At 42.0% G+C, this 18,528-nt stretch overlaps 1 protein-coding gene across 1 annotated transcript in view; it reads right to left on the reverse strand.

Annotated features, from left to right (window-relative positions):
* The window catches only part of LOC132777855 (netrin-1-like), a 48,990-nt gene that overhangs the window by 7,679 nt on the left and 22,783 nt on the right, over positions 1-18,528 (reverse strand). Inside the window, exons 2-5 of the mRNA XM_060780367.2 lie at positions 5,279-6,260; positions 3,278-3,466; positions 2,198-2,347; positions 314-367 (exon numbers count right to left, since the gene is read on the reverse strand). Of these exons, the coding sequence (XP_060636350.2) occupies positions 314-367; positions 2,198-2,347; positions 3,278-3,466; positions 5,279-6,215 (1,330 nt within the window). The 5' untranslated portion in view covers positions 6,216-6,260. The remainder of the gene's footprint in view (positions 1-313; positions 368-2,197; positions 2,348-3,277; positions 3,467-5,278; positions 6,261-18,528) is intronic.

Below are 18,528 nucleotides of genomic sequence, written 5' to 3' on the forward strand. Positions count from 1 at the left end.
CTCACATTTGCATGTTTTTGAACTGCTAGGTTGGCAGAAGCTGGGGCTAAGAGCGGGAGTTCACACCGCTCCCCGGATTCCAACCTGCAATCTTTCAGTCTGCAAGTTCAGCAGCTCAGCGCTTTAATCCACTGTGCCACGGGGAGCTCCACACTGCCATATAATCCAGTTCAAAAATGATAATCTAGATTTTATATGGCAGTGTTGAAAGGGACGTAGGTATCTCTTTGGAAAAACCAAACTTTTTTACTTTCCTTCAGAAAGCAAAATAATATTTGAACGCCCTCCAACGCAGACACTTTGCCTTTCTCACCTGTGTTCAATTCCTGTGGAGGGGCAGCTGTGGTTGTCATCACCTCCTGGATCCCTAAGTGGCGGAAAAAATGCAGAATAAGCGGTTTGGTTTTTTTTTTTTTTTAATCTATATATATAGACAATAATTTTCACCAAGTATAGATAAAATTCCCAAGCCCGAATAAATGGGTTTGTATTAGGTTGATTTGTGTGTACTTGTCTTTTCATCAATCATTCTATGTACTTTTGCACGAAGCAGAAAAGTGCAAGGCAGGTGCTGTCAAGGAAAATGAAGAGCTACCCTGTAAACTGTCGGCAATCTTTCCTACCTATATTCTGCTTTCTTTGATTTCATTGGGCATCATCACCCATATCAGAAAGTCAACTTCTAAAACACCTCAGCTGCCTTGGGTGGAGGCTATATTCTTAGCCAAAAGACAAACTCTTCAAGTTCTGTCCACATGATTTCAAGTGAATCTTTGTTGTTGGCAGTGCTCAGGGAAACGAAACATAATTAGTAGTTGGTCTGAGGATATACAACATTCTTTAGAAATTTCTTTATTTAATTACCATGCCCAGGTTTAGGTTTTTAAAGTGTTTTAAATAGGAGTCTAGTGTCTAGATGCAGGGAAGCCATGCTGCCCCTCTATTCTGCCTTGATCAGACCACACCTGTAATACTGTGTCTAATTCTGGGCACTGCAATTGAAGGGAGATGTTGACAAGCTGGAATGTGTCCAGAAGAGGGACACAAATGATCAAGGACCTGGAGAACAATGAGGAGCGGCTTAAAGAGCTGGGCATGTTTAGCCCGAAGAAGAGAAGGCTGAGAGGAGACATGTTGGCCATGTATAAATATGTGAGGGGACGTCATAGGGTGGAGGGAGCAGGCTTGTTTTCTGGAAACTAGGATGCACAACAATGGCTTCAAACTAAAAGAAAGGAGATTCCACCTGAACATTAGGAAGAGCTTCCTGACTGTGAGAGATGTTCAGCAGTGGAACTCTCTGCCCCGGAGTGTGGTGGAGGCTCCTTTTTTGGAGGCTTTTAAACAGAGGCTGGATGGCCATCTGTCGGGGGCACTTTGAATGTGATTTTCCTGCTTCTTGACAAGGGGTTGGACTGGATGGCCCACGTGGTCTCTTCCAACTCAAGTATTCTATGATTCATGCCAGTTGCACTACAGGAGGGGCACTTTGCTATGTCAGATCAAGTTATTTTTTCCTAATATAAATCCCTCATGGAAGGATCAGTGGGGTGCCCAGAAAACATAAAGTTCTCTACCTCTATGACATCATTTCTTGTTTTGGAGACCACTGGGAAGTCAACTTCTCAAAGTGCATTCTCATTCTAGGGCTGTGACTGAAACAGCTTTTGTTGTAGTTGCATGTTAGTGTGTCTTACCTCTAATCCTAGGGACAAAACCCTTGTTTTACAAGGAGCCACACTGAGACATCAAATATTGAATTAGAAGTCTGAATTCCCTAATTGCAGCCCAAAATCTCAACTTTTTCTTAATGTTTTATCAGTTAAAGCACAGTATATTGGTATATTACACAAATGTGCATATAAAATACCTACATTTAGGGAAATGTACATAAAATCACTATCACTTATAGGGGGAAAATGTACATTCTCTTAAAATGTGATAGAAGCAACACATTTGGAAATTTGAAGTAGAAACCATATGAAATGCATATGAAAACAAACATGACCATTTCTGTCAATTTTATACTAGCTGTGGAAATGTATAACTACACAGTTTTAACTGTGAAAATCCAATTGACCTGAAAATGAACTAGACTAGATTTGTCTATTTCTAGACGTTACATACTGCAATTAAGTAGTGCCCAGATATTGTGCAAAGTTGATCTCAAGCAGGGATGAAGAAAGCAAAAGCTTACGGATACAGGGAGCATGGGCACTGCGGCTTTGTTGAAAACCCTGAGCGCATCGGTTGCAGGTCAACCCGGTCACCCCATTTTTGCATTGGCATTGCCCTGTGGTCTGGTTGCAAATAGCACCAATTGCTCCAATAGGATGACACTGGCAGGCTAAGGAAACAATAAAGTGAGAGTTATCGGACTGAAAAATGGTGCGAACTTTACAGAAAAGTTACTCCATTCACCAACACACTCATTGTCCATATCAGAATGTGGACTTACCAAAGTTTATGTCATTCCTCAGTATTGCCAACCACCCTAATGCTATGTCCCATTAGCTAGGAATCTCTGAAAATTCTTCATATTTTCACAAAACTGTGTTTCTCAATGTTCCATAGTGGAACCAAACTTTCAAATTATAAACTGGTTTAAGAACTTCAACTTCTAGAAAATCAGGAAAAGTTAATAGTCACACCTGTGATACCTGGCAGGTGGGATGGAAAGATATCAATAAGCACTGAAGATTGTGTATCACTTGTCTGAAATACGTAGGACCAGAAGTGTTTGGGATTTTAGATTTTTTTTTCAAATTTTGAAATATCTGTATTTGCATATATGTACATAATGCGATATCATGGAGATGAGAACGAAGTCTAAATACTAAATCCATTTATGTGTACAGACATTATATACACATAGCTTGAAGGTAACTTTATAAACAATATTTTAAATAATTTTGTGTATGAGAGAAAGTTTGTGTGCATCGAACCATCAGAAAGAAAAGTTGTTGCTGTTTCAGCCATCCATGTGGATAATTTTGGATCTTGGGGTATTTCAGAATTCCAGATAAGGGGTGCTGAATCTTCATTAGAAGGCTGAGGTTCAAGTTTCTGAAGTAACTAGATTACTGGTGCAAAATTAATATTTCCTTGATCCTGTCCTCATCTTTTGACTGAGCTTTAGGTGGACATGTTTAAAGCTAAATCTTTGACCCAACATTTCCCTTATATCCTACTACACAGTCCTGAGATTCTTTTCTCTTCATTATTCATAGGCTCAGTAAAATTACCCACAGCAACACAATTTCGTTCCTTTGCTCACCTTTGCAGGCTTTGTTGCTTGTCATGGGGCGGCTGAGGTCCCGCTTAAAGCCTGGTTGGCAATACTGGCAGTGGCGCCCAGCCGTGTGGTGGCGACAATTCAAACAGATCCCTCCACTCCGACGTCCTGAGAGTTCAAAGAGTTCCATGCTGAACCGGCAGCGGTGGGAGTGGAGGTTGCAATCACAAGCTAAGGACACAGGAAAAGAGTTTGCAGTCATGCTGGTTCCTTCCTAATATGACCCGTCTCCTCACCAGGGATATAGTGAAGCCCTTATTGGAGAAGGTTAAGAGTGGACATGATAGCCATGTTTACATATCTGAAAGGATGTCATATTGAAGATGGACCAAACTTGCTTTCTGCTGCTCCAAAGACTTGAACATGGAACAGTGGATTCAAACTGAGGAGATTCCTTCTGAATATTAGAAAGTAATTTCTGGTGGTAAGAGCTTTTCAGTACTGGAGAGTGGTGGAATTTTCTGGAGGTTTTTAAAAAGAGACTGGATGACCATCTATCGAGAATGTTTTGTTTGTGCATTGCTGCATGGCAGGGAGCTGGGCTGGATGGCCCTTGTGATCTCTTCTCACTCTATGAATGTATGATTGTAGTGCTGGGAACAGAAATTCAAGCAGGCCCCCTTGTACAGGATTACCCAATAAAGATTGTGCTGGGCCTTGATTTTGAGACTATGCCAAAACCTAAGACTTAGGGATGACCTATTGCGATGTCCCAGAAAGCAGGCTGAGGATGTTACAAGGATGATGTTACAATGATATCAGATATTTGGTGCTGATTGGAAGGTTTTGCCTGCTTCAATTTTGCGAGTGCAGTTTAGACTTCCTCTGTCAGCTAAATGGCAGTATCTACAATGTTGCTGTTAGTGTTAAGTGTCTTCAGAATGTTTTCTATCTATGGCAACTTTCTGGGACTGAGAGTATGCTACTCACCCAACTAGTCCAACAGGCAGCAGCCAGATTATTCCTTGGAGCGACATATAGGAGTACAATTCCACTTCTGAGCGCAATTCACTTCTGAGCACAATTCAAAGTGCTGGTCTTGGCCTATAAAGCTCTATATGGTTCTGGGCCAGCTTACTTGTCCAAACGTATCACCTTTCATGTCCCGCCTTGGAGTTTAAGATCACCCGGGGAGGCCCTGCTCTCGATCCCGCCTTCTTCGCAAAAGCATTTGGCGGTGACGAAAGACAGGGCCTTCTTGGTGGTGGCCTGCCTGTGGAACACGCTCCCCGGTGAAATTAAGTCAGCTCCATCCCTCCTTTCCTTTAGGAAGAAGCTCAAAACATGGTTTTGCAATCAGGCATTTGGGTAACAAGCTTGACAGCAATCACAATGTTTTAGAACGGACTTTGGACAGGCTTTGGACTGGGTGGTTGGTCACTGAATCGGATTCAGATATGGCAATATGGTTGATAATAAAGTTTCAAATTGATTTCAACCTAATGTTTTTATCTACTCTGTTATGTCATGTTGTATTGTGGTTTTGTATGTGTTGGCATCAATTTGTTGCCATTGTAAGTCGCCCTGAGTCCCCCCTCAGGGATTGAGAAGGACGGGCTACAAATGTTTGAAATAAATAAATAATAATTGAGTGGGGAATTGAACACAGATCTCCAGAAATAGAGTCCAAGTCTCAAAACCACTTCACCACCCTGGCTCTCCTAGACATTTGTTACCATCCAGATTAGATTCGACAGTTTTAGATACATCAGGGGTTCCCTTAATATTAGAGATATTAAGTAATGCCAGAGAATTTGAATTATTTAGTAGAGAATTTCAGTTATGCAGGAATCCTGGGGATGAAACAAAGACAGCTGTGCAATAATTATAATTATAATAATTATAACTGTTGATGCATCCTTGATCTCAACAGAATAGAAATATCTCTAGTTTTATAAGATACAGAATAGCTACTCCCAGCCCTGTTGAGGACACACAGAAAATCCTCTATCATAATGGGCTCAGTTACTCCTTTAGTCTCACCCACACACTCATGCGCGTCTTTGGGCGTTGCCCGTTGCCAAGGCCTATCCCAGAAAAAGGCTTTGCAGGTGTCACATTCTGGCCCAGCTGTGTTGTGCTGACAATCACACTGAGGCACTCCTCCTTCTTTCCCAGTTGAGCACCGGGATGCATGTCCATTGCATTTGCATCTGCCTCCAACCTGCAGCTCAGCCACCCCATAGGATGCCTCCCGCCTTCGCAACCCCAATATCCGTGTCGGGTGCATGCGGTCAAAGGACACTCGAAGGTCAGTCGCAGTCACCCAGTCCTGAAGCACAGGACTATACTCAAACATCCTGGCTGAAGGCCGGCCTGCCAGGGGCATGAAAGCTACCAGTCCTCCGGTGAGAGGTTTGGGGGTGGTTTGGGCCTCAATGCAAGCTGCTTCATGTTCCATAGACTTCACAATTACGTGGGTTGGTGGCAAATGGTAGCGCCGCCGGCACAAGGCAGAAAAGTATTGAAAGGGCACCCAAGTGCGTCCATAATCCATAGATTTGTAAATAGCCAGAGATTCTGGCCGCGGGGAGCAGAATCGGAGAGCCACATAGAGAACTTCCACTCTACGCCCCAAGGCTAAAGTCAGTGTAGCGTTGGTTGCAGGCTGGGACCACCAACAAGTGGCACCACCATCTGCATCAGTGAGATACTCAGGCATGTGAGCGTCCTCTTTGCAGCGCTGGCAGAATTTTGAGGTTGGGTCAGTCGAATCTCGGAAGGTGCAGAATCGTCCAGGGGGATTATTGCTACTGCATGTACTGGATGCTTCCACCAGACGTCCTGATGCCAATTCAGATAGCTCAGGGAGGCAGTAGCGTGGATTGCGGTTGGCATCGTAGCATGGATCCCAAGGGTCAGAAGCCAAGCCCAAAAGGAAGAGAAGGCAAACTGCAAAACCCCATGGGAAGTGAAGCATTTCTGGGGGGAAGGAGCCAGGAGTTGAAAGCTAACTATACATCACCTGGAAAAGAGAAGGGATAATAAGTGGGTTAGAAATGCCAGCAGCTAAAGAAAAGAAAGAACGGCAACCTCTATCATTTCCACTCCACACAGACATTTCTGTCTAATTTGCTCACCGTTTCCCCTCAGTTTTTCCTCTTATTTCCTATTCCTTTTCTGCAAATATATTCATGATGCCAGAGTACTGAAGGCGACTGGTAAATATTCACTTTTCAGATGACAGTTTGTTGTTTTGCAGCACGAAATGCACAGGTTTTCTTGTCAAAACAATACTTCTGTTGTGGAGCATCTAATTTTACCCAATATTCAAACAGAGCTGAGAAAAATTTCCTTCTTTGTATCTACACTGAACTACTGTATTGCAGATGTTTGTTTCCATTTCAGTAACTATGGAAACCATAGCTATGAAATCCTTGGAATGGTGAGCCATTTAGAAGGCACCAAGGAACCCTAAAAAAGAGAATGACCAAGAACTAAATCAGTCTAATTCTTCAGGGTAGACAGTAGTCAGATTACCTTGAGAATTGTAGTTCAGGCAAATGAAATATCTCTCTCTTGCAGAGAATTCCAAATCCTCCACCAAATACAAATCCTAAGATTCTATAGGATTTTTGGTCTTCTACTTTGCAAATCCATGGATTCTGGAAACCTAGTTCAAATATTTTGCCTTTGAGAGTTTTTGCTCACCCAAAAATCTCCCATAATTCTACATAGTAACTGAATTTGGTTTCCTTTTCATAAAGATTTCATCCCTATCTTGTTTTCTGAACATACAACGTGCCAAACTAGCCTCTCATTAAAGTGGATGTCCCCTTGAGGTGTCATAGGATACATTTGCAAAGGATGGCACAGTTTTGAATATTCCCAAAAGCCCCAATGCAACGTGACAGGGCTCCCAGAGTCCCCAGCCAGAATGATCAAGAGATTCTGGGAGTTGTAGCTTCAAAAAGTAATGTTTCCAAGCTATGTAACTTGAGTAATTTTGAATGTTACCAAGCTGACTGAGGATTTGAGGGGAGATCAGTGTGAGGCAATAGGACTTGCATGGTAGAGATGTGGGATTGTATGATTCTGAAGGTTGCTTAAATGATTTCGCTCCCCACTTCATATTATTTTGGTCTATTTTAAAAACTATACAACTCCTTGTGATATAGCTTTGCTACTAATTCCTGGCCCTCTTGGTATGACGCGGGACGCAGGGAGCACACAATGCCCTTGTTGTTCCAGCTCCACTGGCTGCCGATCTGCTACCGGGCCCAATTTAAGGTGCTGGTGTTGGCCTACAAAGCCCTAAACGGTTCCGGCCCAAAATACCTTTCCGACCACATCTTGGCCTACGAGCCCACGAGGGTCTTGAGATCATCTGGGGAGGCCCTTCTCTCGATCCCGCCTGCCTCACAGGCACGTCTGGCGGGGACGAGAGATAGGGCCTTCTCGGTGGTGGCCCCCCGGCTGTGGAACACCCTCCCTGTAGACATCAGACAGGCGCCCTCCCTTATGTCATTCCGCAAGAGCCTAAAGACATGGTTATTTGAGAAGGCGTTTAACTAAGTGCTACGACAATTGGCAATGATGACTGGAACGGAATACGGATTACGAGATTGGTTTACGATTCTATGATGAGACGGCGCGGATGATTTAGTGTAGTTATATTATTGTTATGCATTGATAGTTATACTGTTATTTCTTTGTGTTCTGCCTTTATTGTAAACTGTTTTTACATGTTGTACACCGCCGTGAGTCGCCCTAGGGCTGAGAACGGCGGTCAACAAATGAAGTAAATAAAATAAATAAATAAATAAATAAATAAATTTGGACAGATCCGATATATCCTAATCCCTGCTATGGATCCATCTTCACAAGGTTCCCTAAAGGATGGGAGGACCTCAACTTTTTCACTAACACCATTATCCTCCATAGGGCTCCCACCCTTTGGTAAATTGTAGGTACGGAGATTAGAGAATATCCCCCCTCGAAGTTGTTACTGCACCTGTTCATGGCTCTCTGATCATTCACGGAACAATAATTTACACACACGCACACACATATCTCAACAGCTCTCTTCAATTCTATCTCAAATTCAGGCCCAAAGAGCCAAATAGATGAGAATTTAATGAGCGTGAGAAACTAACTTTAAACTCCCTTTTCACAGTAGAGGCACGGATGGGAATTAAACTAGTCTCAAGGGCAGAGTAGGAGGAGAAGGAGAAACGCAGCAAAGGGGGAAGGTAAAAGGCAATGAGGGCTTGCATCTGGCCACTAGTGTGTATGTGACGGGATATGTGTGGGGAGTGGTGGTATGTATTTGAAAAGGAACAATGGATCAGGGAGTGCTAATTTGTGGATTATGATAAACCAAATTCTCAATTTTTCCTGCGTTCCTGCATGCTAGGGGTTGAATAAACATGTCAGTTCCCCAAGGTGGCCACAACAATCACTCTTTCTGAGTGAAAACAAAATACTTGGAGAGTGAGAAGTGTCTTTCTCCATTGTAATCTGTCTTTCCATAGTAATGGCTAAACTTGAAGAGGTTTCTCTTGCAACTATCTCTGAATTTGTCTGAAAATTTCTCCAAACTGTCTCTGAGTTTATCAAAAGAGGAAGGTGAATAGCAATCACAACATGACAACATCTTTGCCTTGGATTTATCACATGTCACTCTTTTCCTGCCGCTCTCTTGGTGGTGGGGGGAGACTTTTGGAAGGCATTTGTTTACAAAAGGATATAATTAGTGGGTTACTTGTGTTTGTAAAACGTACACTCTTTAGGCTGTTCCTCACTGGCAGAGTGACAGGAAAGAAGAGACATTGTGTGATGTCCATGGAAAAGACGCCGTTGTCCTGCTGTAATTTGCCTGCCTTATATGATAAACTCCTAAGCTTTTATCTGTATGCTTTATGCATCTCTATGTGCTGTTAAAGAAGAGTTCTACAGACACCATGGATCACCAAAAATAAAAAGGCCCAAGAGTAAATTAAGCCTGAACTCTCACTAAAAGCCAAAATGACTAAACGATTGTACTTTTGACACATCATTGGATGACATGACTCATTTGTACAGACGTTAATGCTTAGTACAGTTAAAGACAGGAGGAAATGAGGAAGCATGTATTACAGAAGGGCTGCCTCAATAAAGGAAGCCATAGCCCTGAGCTTGCAAGAAATGAGCAGAACTGCTGATGACAAGAACTCTCAGAGGTCTTTCATTCATGGAATCACCGCAAATCAAAACCAACTCGATGAGACTTAAGAACAAAATTTGCATGCTTCCTCAGTGATCTAGGATGACTTATCTTTTGAAGGAGACCATCCTATTACATTTCTGTAAGCATTAACATAATGTAGAAAATTGATAAGGGAGCCAATTTTCTACTCTCATGGTACTACATGAAATTCACACACTCTCAAGTGACTCTGGTCCAACAATGCATATTGTTTACTTTCATACTCTGATCCTGGATAGAACTCACCTTCTTTTGCAGCCCAGATCTTAATTTTTAAAGTTCATATTTACAGCAACCAACATAACCTCAGCTGATTGATTTTAGCTGCTGTGTGAGATTAACGTTTTAGGATCCCAATTTGCATTATCCCCAAGTGTCCAAGGTTTCTATGTGATTCTCAGGGTTGTAGTCCACCAAAGTAGTTTCCCAACCTCTGTTAATAAAGGGGTCTGGAGTTCAACAGTGCTCTGGATAGCTGTATAGTTTTCAAAGGATCTCAGAATGAGATTTGTCTGTATACATATCACTACATTTTGTAGCCATTCATAAGTATGGCGATCACATTTTCATGTTCAGATATGGACACCTTGGCCAGGGGTTACAGCCAAAATCATAGGAAGTTTTCCCACCAGCGCTATAGAACAGAGGCTACCATCTGTCAGTCATCCAAGTTTCTCCTACAGAATTCTGGAAAATGTAGTCCAGAGTGGAGCCTTTGGAATTCTCAGCAAGAGAGGTCCTCCACTTCCCTAAACTACATTTTCCAGAATTCTGCAGGAACAATTCAGATGATTGACAGAGGATAGCCTCCGTTTTATAACGCTGATGGAAAAATGAACCTGGTAGGGTGGGCTGCGAGGAGTTGGGCAGAAACTGATTAGTCAGAATCTAGAACCTGTGGGCATTTGGTTGGTCAAGGGCAAGAACTAGTTATTCAATAGCTGGAGCCTGCAAGAAACTGGAAAATCAAGCTACGACCAAAGCAAAACCAAAACCAGGGTAATACTTGGCAGAACTATGGATTAGTTGGCCAAGACTGAGCTACGATGGAGTCTAAGAAACAAGAATAAAATCCTGCATCTTACTATAGTAAAAATCCTAAAAGTACACCATAAATTCCTAAAAGTTCTTAGCTTGTAGGACCACTTTTTAGCACAGAATTCTGAGTAACTTTTCTAAACTCTGGTCAAAACCTAGCAAGTTTCCTCCTCCTATTTATATCCTACCTTATCTCTCTAAAAAGTGATCCAAAGCTGCTATAGAAAATGCCTAGCAAAATCTGATGTTTATTGACTATCCAGGAAAAAAATGGTTTTCTCAAACTAAGTGCCCATCTTGTGGGTGACTCCAAGATGCATTAACTGTGTATCATTCCATAAAAACACCCACAATGTGAGAGGCAGAAAGACCACCATAACAGTATCACATATAATCTGTGGGTTTAGGTTTGGGGTCTTTTCAAATTGACAGCTCCGAATAAAGTCTAGCCTCGGGGTGAGGCAGTCAATTACAGGATGGGATGAGGCGCTCATGGAGGTCTGGCGACACTTGAAGCCTGATCTCTCATTTCTTCTCCCTTGATAGTGGATAATCTCTGCAAGAGAGAAAAGTGATGCCTCTGTCTTGTCCCTGTTTTTTCCTAACCCCCTTAATCGCTAATTGCTTTGGGGGGCTTTGAATGTGGAACATTCCTCAGCTAGCAGGGAGGTCTTGTCTCTCACAGTCTGTGCGATGGCTCCTCATAGCTGTATGGATCCTTGTTCCCAGAGATACCATAACCAAAGGTCCCTTCCATCCATATAATCTTTGTTTCCACTTTTGGAATGGATCCTATGGAGCTCCACATGTGATATTTGATGGGACTGATCCTCCACATGGATTTTCCTCCGTGTGGAGAGTGAATGAGAATCCACAAGAATCTTCCAGGAATTGGAAGACCCTAGCCAGAAACAGAATCCTAAAATACAAGAGAGTAAAAGTGATACAGCAAAAGCACACACACACAGAGAATAACTAGGACCTTTAAAAGCCAGCATGTCTTAAATAATTTAATTCAATTAAGCATTAATATAATCAAATGTTTTCAATAAGTACTGAAGAGTTCTATGTTCCTCATTACGGCCAGAACTAATCATGGCTAAATCTCATTTTGGTTTTTTTAAAGCTCAAATTTGTTCCATTTAATTTTTGGGTCAGTTTACAAATTTGAAGTAGAGCCCCCTCCCCCCACCATTTATTATAATGTTTGCTTTCCATGTTAATGATATAGTCTCTGCAGCTGTGGTTGATGCTTAATGTGGCATAATTAACAACATTAGCAAGTGTTGCTCCTTGTAACATCACCCATATATTGCTCTGATCTGATGATGATATCATTATTATTTTTGGAATAAATTTGCAAAAGAAATAATAACAATAATAATAATAATAATAATAACTCAAACAGTACAAAAAGGGGGAAAAGAAGGAAAAGGTAAAGCCCATGAAAGGATATAGTATGTAATTTACAGAGCCATGTATAGAAATGGTTCTATGCATACGTCAGAGACATAGAGGGGGGCTTAGATCAGTGTTTCTCAACCTGGTGGTTGGGACCATGGGGGGGGGGGGTCACGAGGGGGTGTCAGAGGGGTTGCCAAAGACCACACAGTATTTTCTGTTGCCCATGGGAGATCCATGTGGGAAGTTTGGTGAGGTTCCGAATGCTTTTTGATTGTAGGTGAACTATAAACCCAGCAATTATAACTCCCAAATGTTAACGTTTATTTTTCCCTAACTCCGCCACATTTGGGCATACTGGTTATTTGTGCCAGGTTTAGTCCAGATCCATTATTGTTTGAATCCACAGTGCTCTCCAGAAGTAGGTCAAGGTCAATGCCCACCAAATGCTTCCAGTATTTTCTGTTGGTCATGGGAGTTCTGTGTCCCATGACAATTCCATCGTTGGTGGAGTTCAGAATGATCTTTGATTGTAGGTGAACTATAAATCCCAGCAACTACAACTCCCAAATGATAAAATCATTCTCCCCACCCCCAACCCCACCAGTAATCAAATTTGGGCATATCGGGTATTTGTGCCAAATTTGGTCCAATGAATGAAAATACGTCCTGCATATCAGATATTTACATTTCAATTCATAGCAGTAGTAAAATTACAGTTATGAGGTAGCAATGAAAATAATTTTATGGTTAGGGTTCACCACAACATGAGAAACTGTATTAAGGGGACTTGGCATTAGGAAGGCTGAGAACCACTGGATTAGATAATATTATTGTTGTTGTCATTATTGTTGTTATTATTATTATTTCTAGGAGTAGTTTAGTCTTGACTTGGCAATCCTAATGGCCACTTATCAATCTGACTGGAGGATTGTGGAACTATCATCTGGGAAAATAACTTTTCCAGTCTCTGATCACATGTAACGGATAGATTTTTCCATTCGTTTCTCAATTGGCAAGATTGCTTTCATGTTTTCCCCACAGTTTTCATAGCTGCATCAATAATGCTCATATGAACACTTTCCCTTCCCTTTTACTGTAACAAGTGGAACGTCCCAAATTTGATTTTTATGCCCTTCTGTGAAACTCTAAACATCCTTACAGACAACCTTTCTGCCTTAACACCTGCCATGGAGCGGGAGGGAGAAAAACTTTAAAGTTGACCTATGGGGATGGGGGTGTTGGTGCCTGCATTGTAACTGTTGCCAAACTGACACACTTAAGACATGGGAAGGAAAGTCAATTTTTTTCTTCCCCATCTTAAAAAAACCCTGAAAACCCTCTCTTTTCCTTTCACATTTTGTCTCCCCTATAGCAAAAACCTATCTTAACAAATTGGGGAAAGGGCTTTGAAGCCATCTGGAATTTCAATAAATCATTTGTCAAACATAAACAGCAGGCTTTCACATAAAATGAGGTTTGTGTATGGACTAGTAGGATGGGGCATAAAGACGGGAACTTGGAAATGTTAATTTTTTGGACTTTGCTGTTGTTGTGTACCTTTGTTTCTGACTCAATGAGACCCTAAGGTGAGACAGAGATCTTTAGACTCTCTAGTTCAGGCATGGGCAAAATTGGGCTCTCCAGGTGTTTTGGACTTCAACCCCCACAATTCCTAACAGCCGGTAGGCTGTTAGGAATTGTGGGAGTAGAAGTCCAAAACACCTGGAGGGCCCAAGTTTGTCCATGCCGGCTCTAGTTTGTAAGACTCTTTGTTCACGAGACAGAGATCTTTAAACTCTCTAGTTTGTAAGCTCTAGTGAACTCCTCTAAACTACTTCACTAGAGTTCTCTAGCAGGGAATCCTAAATTCCCCATCAAACTATACATTCCAGGCTATAACTATTGAATATCGGTACTCTAGTCACATTGCCTCCAGAGTATTGACTGATCACCCAGTGGATTTTCATAGCCCAGCAGGGATTTGAACCCTAGTCTCCAGAGTCGTAGTCCAATGCTGAAACCTTTATACCATATAGTACCAAGAGGAAAATGGAATGGTTTGAGACCCATATGTTTGTAATTATTTCCCAAAATATCATTTTTATTTTTCCCCAAAAGTGACTTAAGTGGTTACTAAAAATTAGAACTCTAAAACAGGTAATACAACCACTTAAATGCTGAGGTTACATACACTCTATAATTGGAAAAGTAATTTTAAAACAATGTTATAAGGAGTGATGGTATGTCTTGTTATGTTGTTGTCAACGCTTGTACTTTTTGGACTACAGTTCTCAGACTCCTCAGAAAGCATGGCCATTGGAATCAATCTACTGCTATGAACTGGTTATTGTAAAAAGGAATTAATTCCAAATTATAGCCTATTATTTGTAACCTTTTACTCCTTCCGACTGAGACTTTCTAAATAACTGCTTTACAAATATGGGTTTTTGATTTACGATACTTATATGTGATTTAATAAAACCTCCACCACATGTAATATTACTCTATACAACTTGTTCCGAGATTATTGAGGTGCCTCCAGGAACTTTTCCAAAGATTATGAGGAAATTGCATGTTTCTTAGCACTTAAGGCTCAGTCTGTCTGTCATCCAAAATAGACTGATGGAGTGTGGATGTCCCTTTGGGAGAGGGGGTGCGAGATTAATACTGAATAGAAAAATATGAAGATATTTGCCTAGTGATGCTTGAGTTCTGCAATTTATTCAAATGAATCCCTCAGTGTGTGGCCTTTTTGTTGTATATTAGTGGATGTGAGGTATATATGTTGAAAATGCAAATTAATTCAGATTTCTTTTGAATCAGGTAATTATAATAATAAAACTTTGTTTATATTCTGCCCTATCTCCCCAGGAGGACTCAGGGAGGATTCCAGCAAACAAAAAAAGGCAGACATTCAACGCCTCAGCACAACAACAAATACAAACATAATAACCTAAACATAACCCCACATATGAAAACAACTTATAACATAACACCAACAGATTAAACAAAATGCAACCTTTCAAAAATTATATGTAAACACGAAACCTAAACATAACACATCCACATTAATTTACAAAAGCCAACTAAAGTTCACCAAGATATGTGAACTGACTGTATGGTCAGTGATGTTAATTGGGCCAACATGGTCCAACAGAGCCCAAATACAATAACAGTTTTAAGTCGGAGGTCCAGTAGTGGTGTCTCATCATCTAATCCCCCTCCTCTCCATATGCTATTGAACAAAGGTAAGTTTTCAGTTGTTTTCTAAAGGAGAGAAGGGAGAAGGGCAGCTTTATTTCTTTAGGGAGGGCATTCCAGAGGTGGGGGGTGACCATGGAGAAGGTCCTCTCTCTTGTTCCTACCAGCTGTGCTTGAGATGGGAGTGGGACTGAGAGCAGGGCCTCCTCTGCTGACTGCAGTGCTCAGGTTGGTTTGTAGGAGGAGATGTAATTAGTAAAATAGCCTGAGCCCACAATATTTCAGGCTTTAAAGGTAATGACCAGCACTCTGCATTTAACCCAGAAGCAGACCGGCAGCCAGCGGAGCTGCCGCAACATGAGAGTGGATCTCTCCCTGTATGTGGCTCCAGTTAGTAATCTGCCTGCTGATCTCTGAGCCAGTTGAAGCTTCCAAACTATCTTCAAAGGCAGTGCCACATAGAGAGCGTTGCAGTAGTCTAGGTGGTATGTGACTAAGGCTTGGACTACTGTGGCCAGATCTGGTGTTCCAAAGAACGGGCACAGCTGGCGCACAAGTTTTCATTGTGCAAAGGTGCTTCTGGCTACCGTTGACAGCTGCGGTTCCATGGTCAGCGATGATTCCAAGATCACTCCCAGACTGCGAACTTGCAACTTTAGAGGGAGTGCAACCCCATCCAACATAGGTTATAATACCTTCTGATCCACCTTCTGATTGACCAGGAGAACCTCTGTCTTGTCTGGATTTAATTTCAACTTGTTAGGCCTCATCCAGTCCATCACTGACGACAGGCACCAGTATAGGAGTAGGACATCATCCTTGGCATAAGTTGGAATGGAGTAATAGAGTTGGATGTTGTCCGCATAATTTGACACCGAACTACAAAACGCTGGATGATCTCTCCCAGCGGTTTCACGTAAATGTTAAACAGCACGGGGGACAGAATTGAACTCTGAGGGACCCTACAGGCCACTGGCCAGTGAGTTGAACAGGATTCCCCCATCTCCACCTTCTGTGTCTGACCATCCAGGAAGGACCAGAGCACACTGTAGAACAGTGCCCCCAAGCCCCATCCTGGAGAGACGACCCAGAAAGGATACCATGGTTGGTGGTATCGAAAGCCGCTAAGAGGTCCAGGAGAACCAGTAGGCACACACTTCCCCTGTCTAGCTATCTTCATAGATCATCCACCAAAGTAACCAATACCATCTCTGTCCCATAGCCAGACTGAGATGGATCCAGATAATTGGTTTCATCCAAGAACCTTTGGAGTTGTGATGCCACCACCTCTAGAACCTTGCCCAGAAAGGGGAGATTTGGCCTATAGTTGTTAAGTTAAGTGGGATCCAGTGCTGTTTTTTTTCAAAAGGAGTCTTACTACTGCCTCCTTGAAAATACTTGGCATTACGCCTTGACTAAAGGAGGCATTCACCAGTAACTTCACCCACTCTGCCAGACCCGCCCCCCCACTCCACCCTGGCTGATTTTATAAGCCAGGATGGGCAAGGGTCTAGAGAACAAGTGGTTGCCTTCATTTCTCCCAAGATCTTGTCCTATTGTGAGAGGGAAATCTGTAATCCCAGAGAATATATATTTCTCTTAATGTCTAATTTGAACCTTGTCTACCATCTGTTGACAGCTATTGAGAAGATTGTCGATCTGCTAATGTAAAAAAATCTAAGAGACCATTATTGGCATATTAGGAGACTATTTGTTGGTCTTTGGTAGTGCATGAAATTTATGTTCTGTAAGATTTAGAAAACACAGGATTAAATAATGTTAGCAATATGGATTATATATCAAGACTGAAGTGGAACTGCTAATTCGTCTCAGTGATTGGGCTGACTGATGTAATTTTGACTTGGGGCTCTGCTGTTGTATGTAATTATAGTTTTAACGATTTGATGAAAATCGATGGGATGTTTTTGTAACATATCCATGATACATTGTGAATTATTATAGTGTGCGTATCATGAAACTATTTACAAACAACTGCTGCCTGCAGCTCTTAAAACACCTTCCCGAGACTTGTAAACAGCCCAAAGGATGATTGTTAATACGGAGCAGTATAGCAAGATAAAATGGTTTAAAATGCTCAGCCTAACCGATGGGTTTTCACAAAGCTCTCACAAATCTTCACTGCAAGAGCAAAGCGAGGCTGCATTATGAGAAACCTGACTGCCAACATCCCTCAGTAAAAATAGCAAGATTTTTCCTGTACTGAGCTGTCCACCAGATTGCCAATTAAAGAGAGAAAACCGTCTCTCTGGGGGGACTGTACAATGAACAGTGAAAGAGATTTTGTGTGTGTGCGTGTGGGTCATCACGATGACCAGCAGACCCCCCCCCTCTCCCTACCTAGAGAGCTCTTCAGCTCTCTGTCGAACAAAAATGTGGTTCACACTAGAAACACAGTCCTTTCACATCACACAGTTATAGCATTTTGATCCCATTTTGACTGTGTCAACACAGCATGGAATCCTGGGATTTATAGTACAGCAAAGGGTGTTTAGATTTCTCTGCCAGAGAGCTTCATGCTCCCCGAAACTACAGACCTCCAGAACTCACTGGGATGTAACCATGTCAGCTAAGATGGAAGCATTGTGCTGCAATTTCATAGTGAGAAAGAACCACTGGTTACAAGTGGCCCGTGGAAGGATATAATCAGATGGAATTACTATTGAATATTCAGCAAATCACCTCCAGATCTTTCCTGGAATCTTTTTTTATTGTTGAGGTTTAATGTAACGGAGCCCCCGGTGGCACAGTGGGTTAAACCACTGAGCTGCTGAACTTGCTGAACAAAAGGCCCCAGGTTCGAATCTGGGAAGCGGCATGTACTCCTGCTATTACCACCAGCTTCTGCCAACCTAGCAGTTAGCCCCAAGTCCTAGATTCGAATCCAGGGAGCGGCGTGAGCTCCTGCTGTTAGCCCTAGCTTCTGCCAACCTAGCAGTTCGAAAACATGCAAATGTGAGTAAATCAATAGGTACCACTCCAGCGGGAAGGTAACGGCACTCCATGCAGTCATGCCGGCCACATGACCTTGGAGGTGTCTATGGACAAAGCTGGCTCTTCAGCTTAGAAATGGAGATGACTACCAATCCCCAGTGTTGGACACGACTGGATTTAATGTCAGGGGAAAACCTTTACCTTTACTACTTTAATGTTACACATTTCACAAATGAAAACTGAGACTCATTTGGCCAAATAAAATCTGAGGGTGATACTTATTTATTTATTGTATCAGAAGCAAACCAAGAGTACAGTTGTAATGTATTTAAAAAACATGAAGTTTAAAAAACTTGGCATTATACTAAATGTCCTTTGACCAGTAGCTGGCCACTTGGAGTGCCCCTGGTATTGCTATAAGAAGGTCCTCCATTGTGCATGTAGCAGAGCT

Source organism: Anolis sagrei, chromosome 6 (genome assembly GCF_037176765.1).
Source record: "Anolis sagrei isolate rAnoSag1 chromosome 6, rAnoSag1.mat, whole genome shotgun sequence".
Lineage (NCBI taxonomy): Eukaryota > Metazoa > Chordata > Lepidosauria > Squamata > Dactyloidae > Anolis > Anolis sagrei.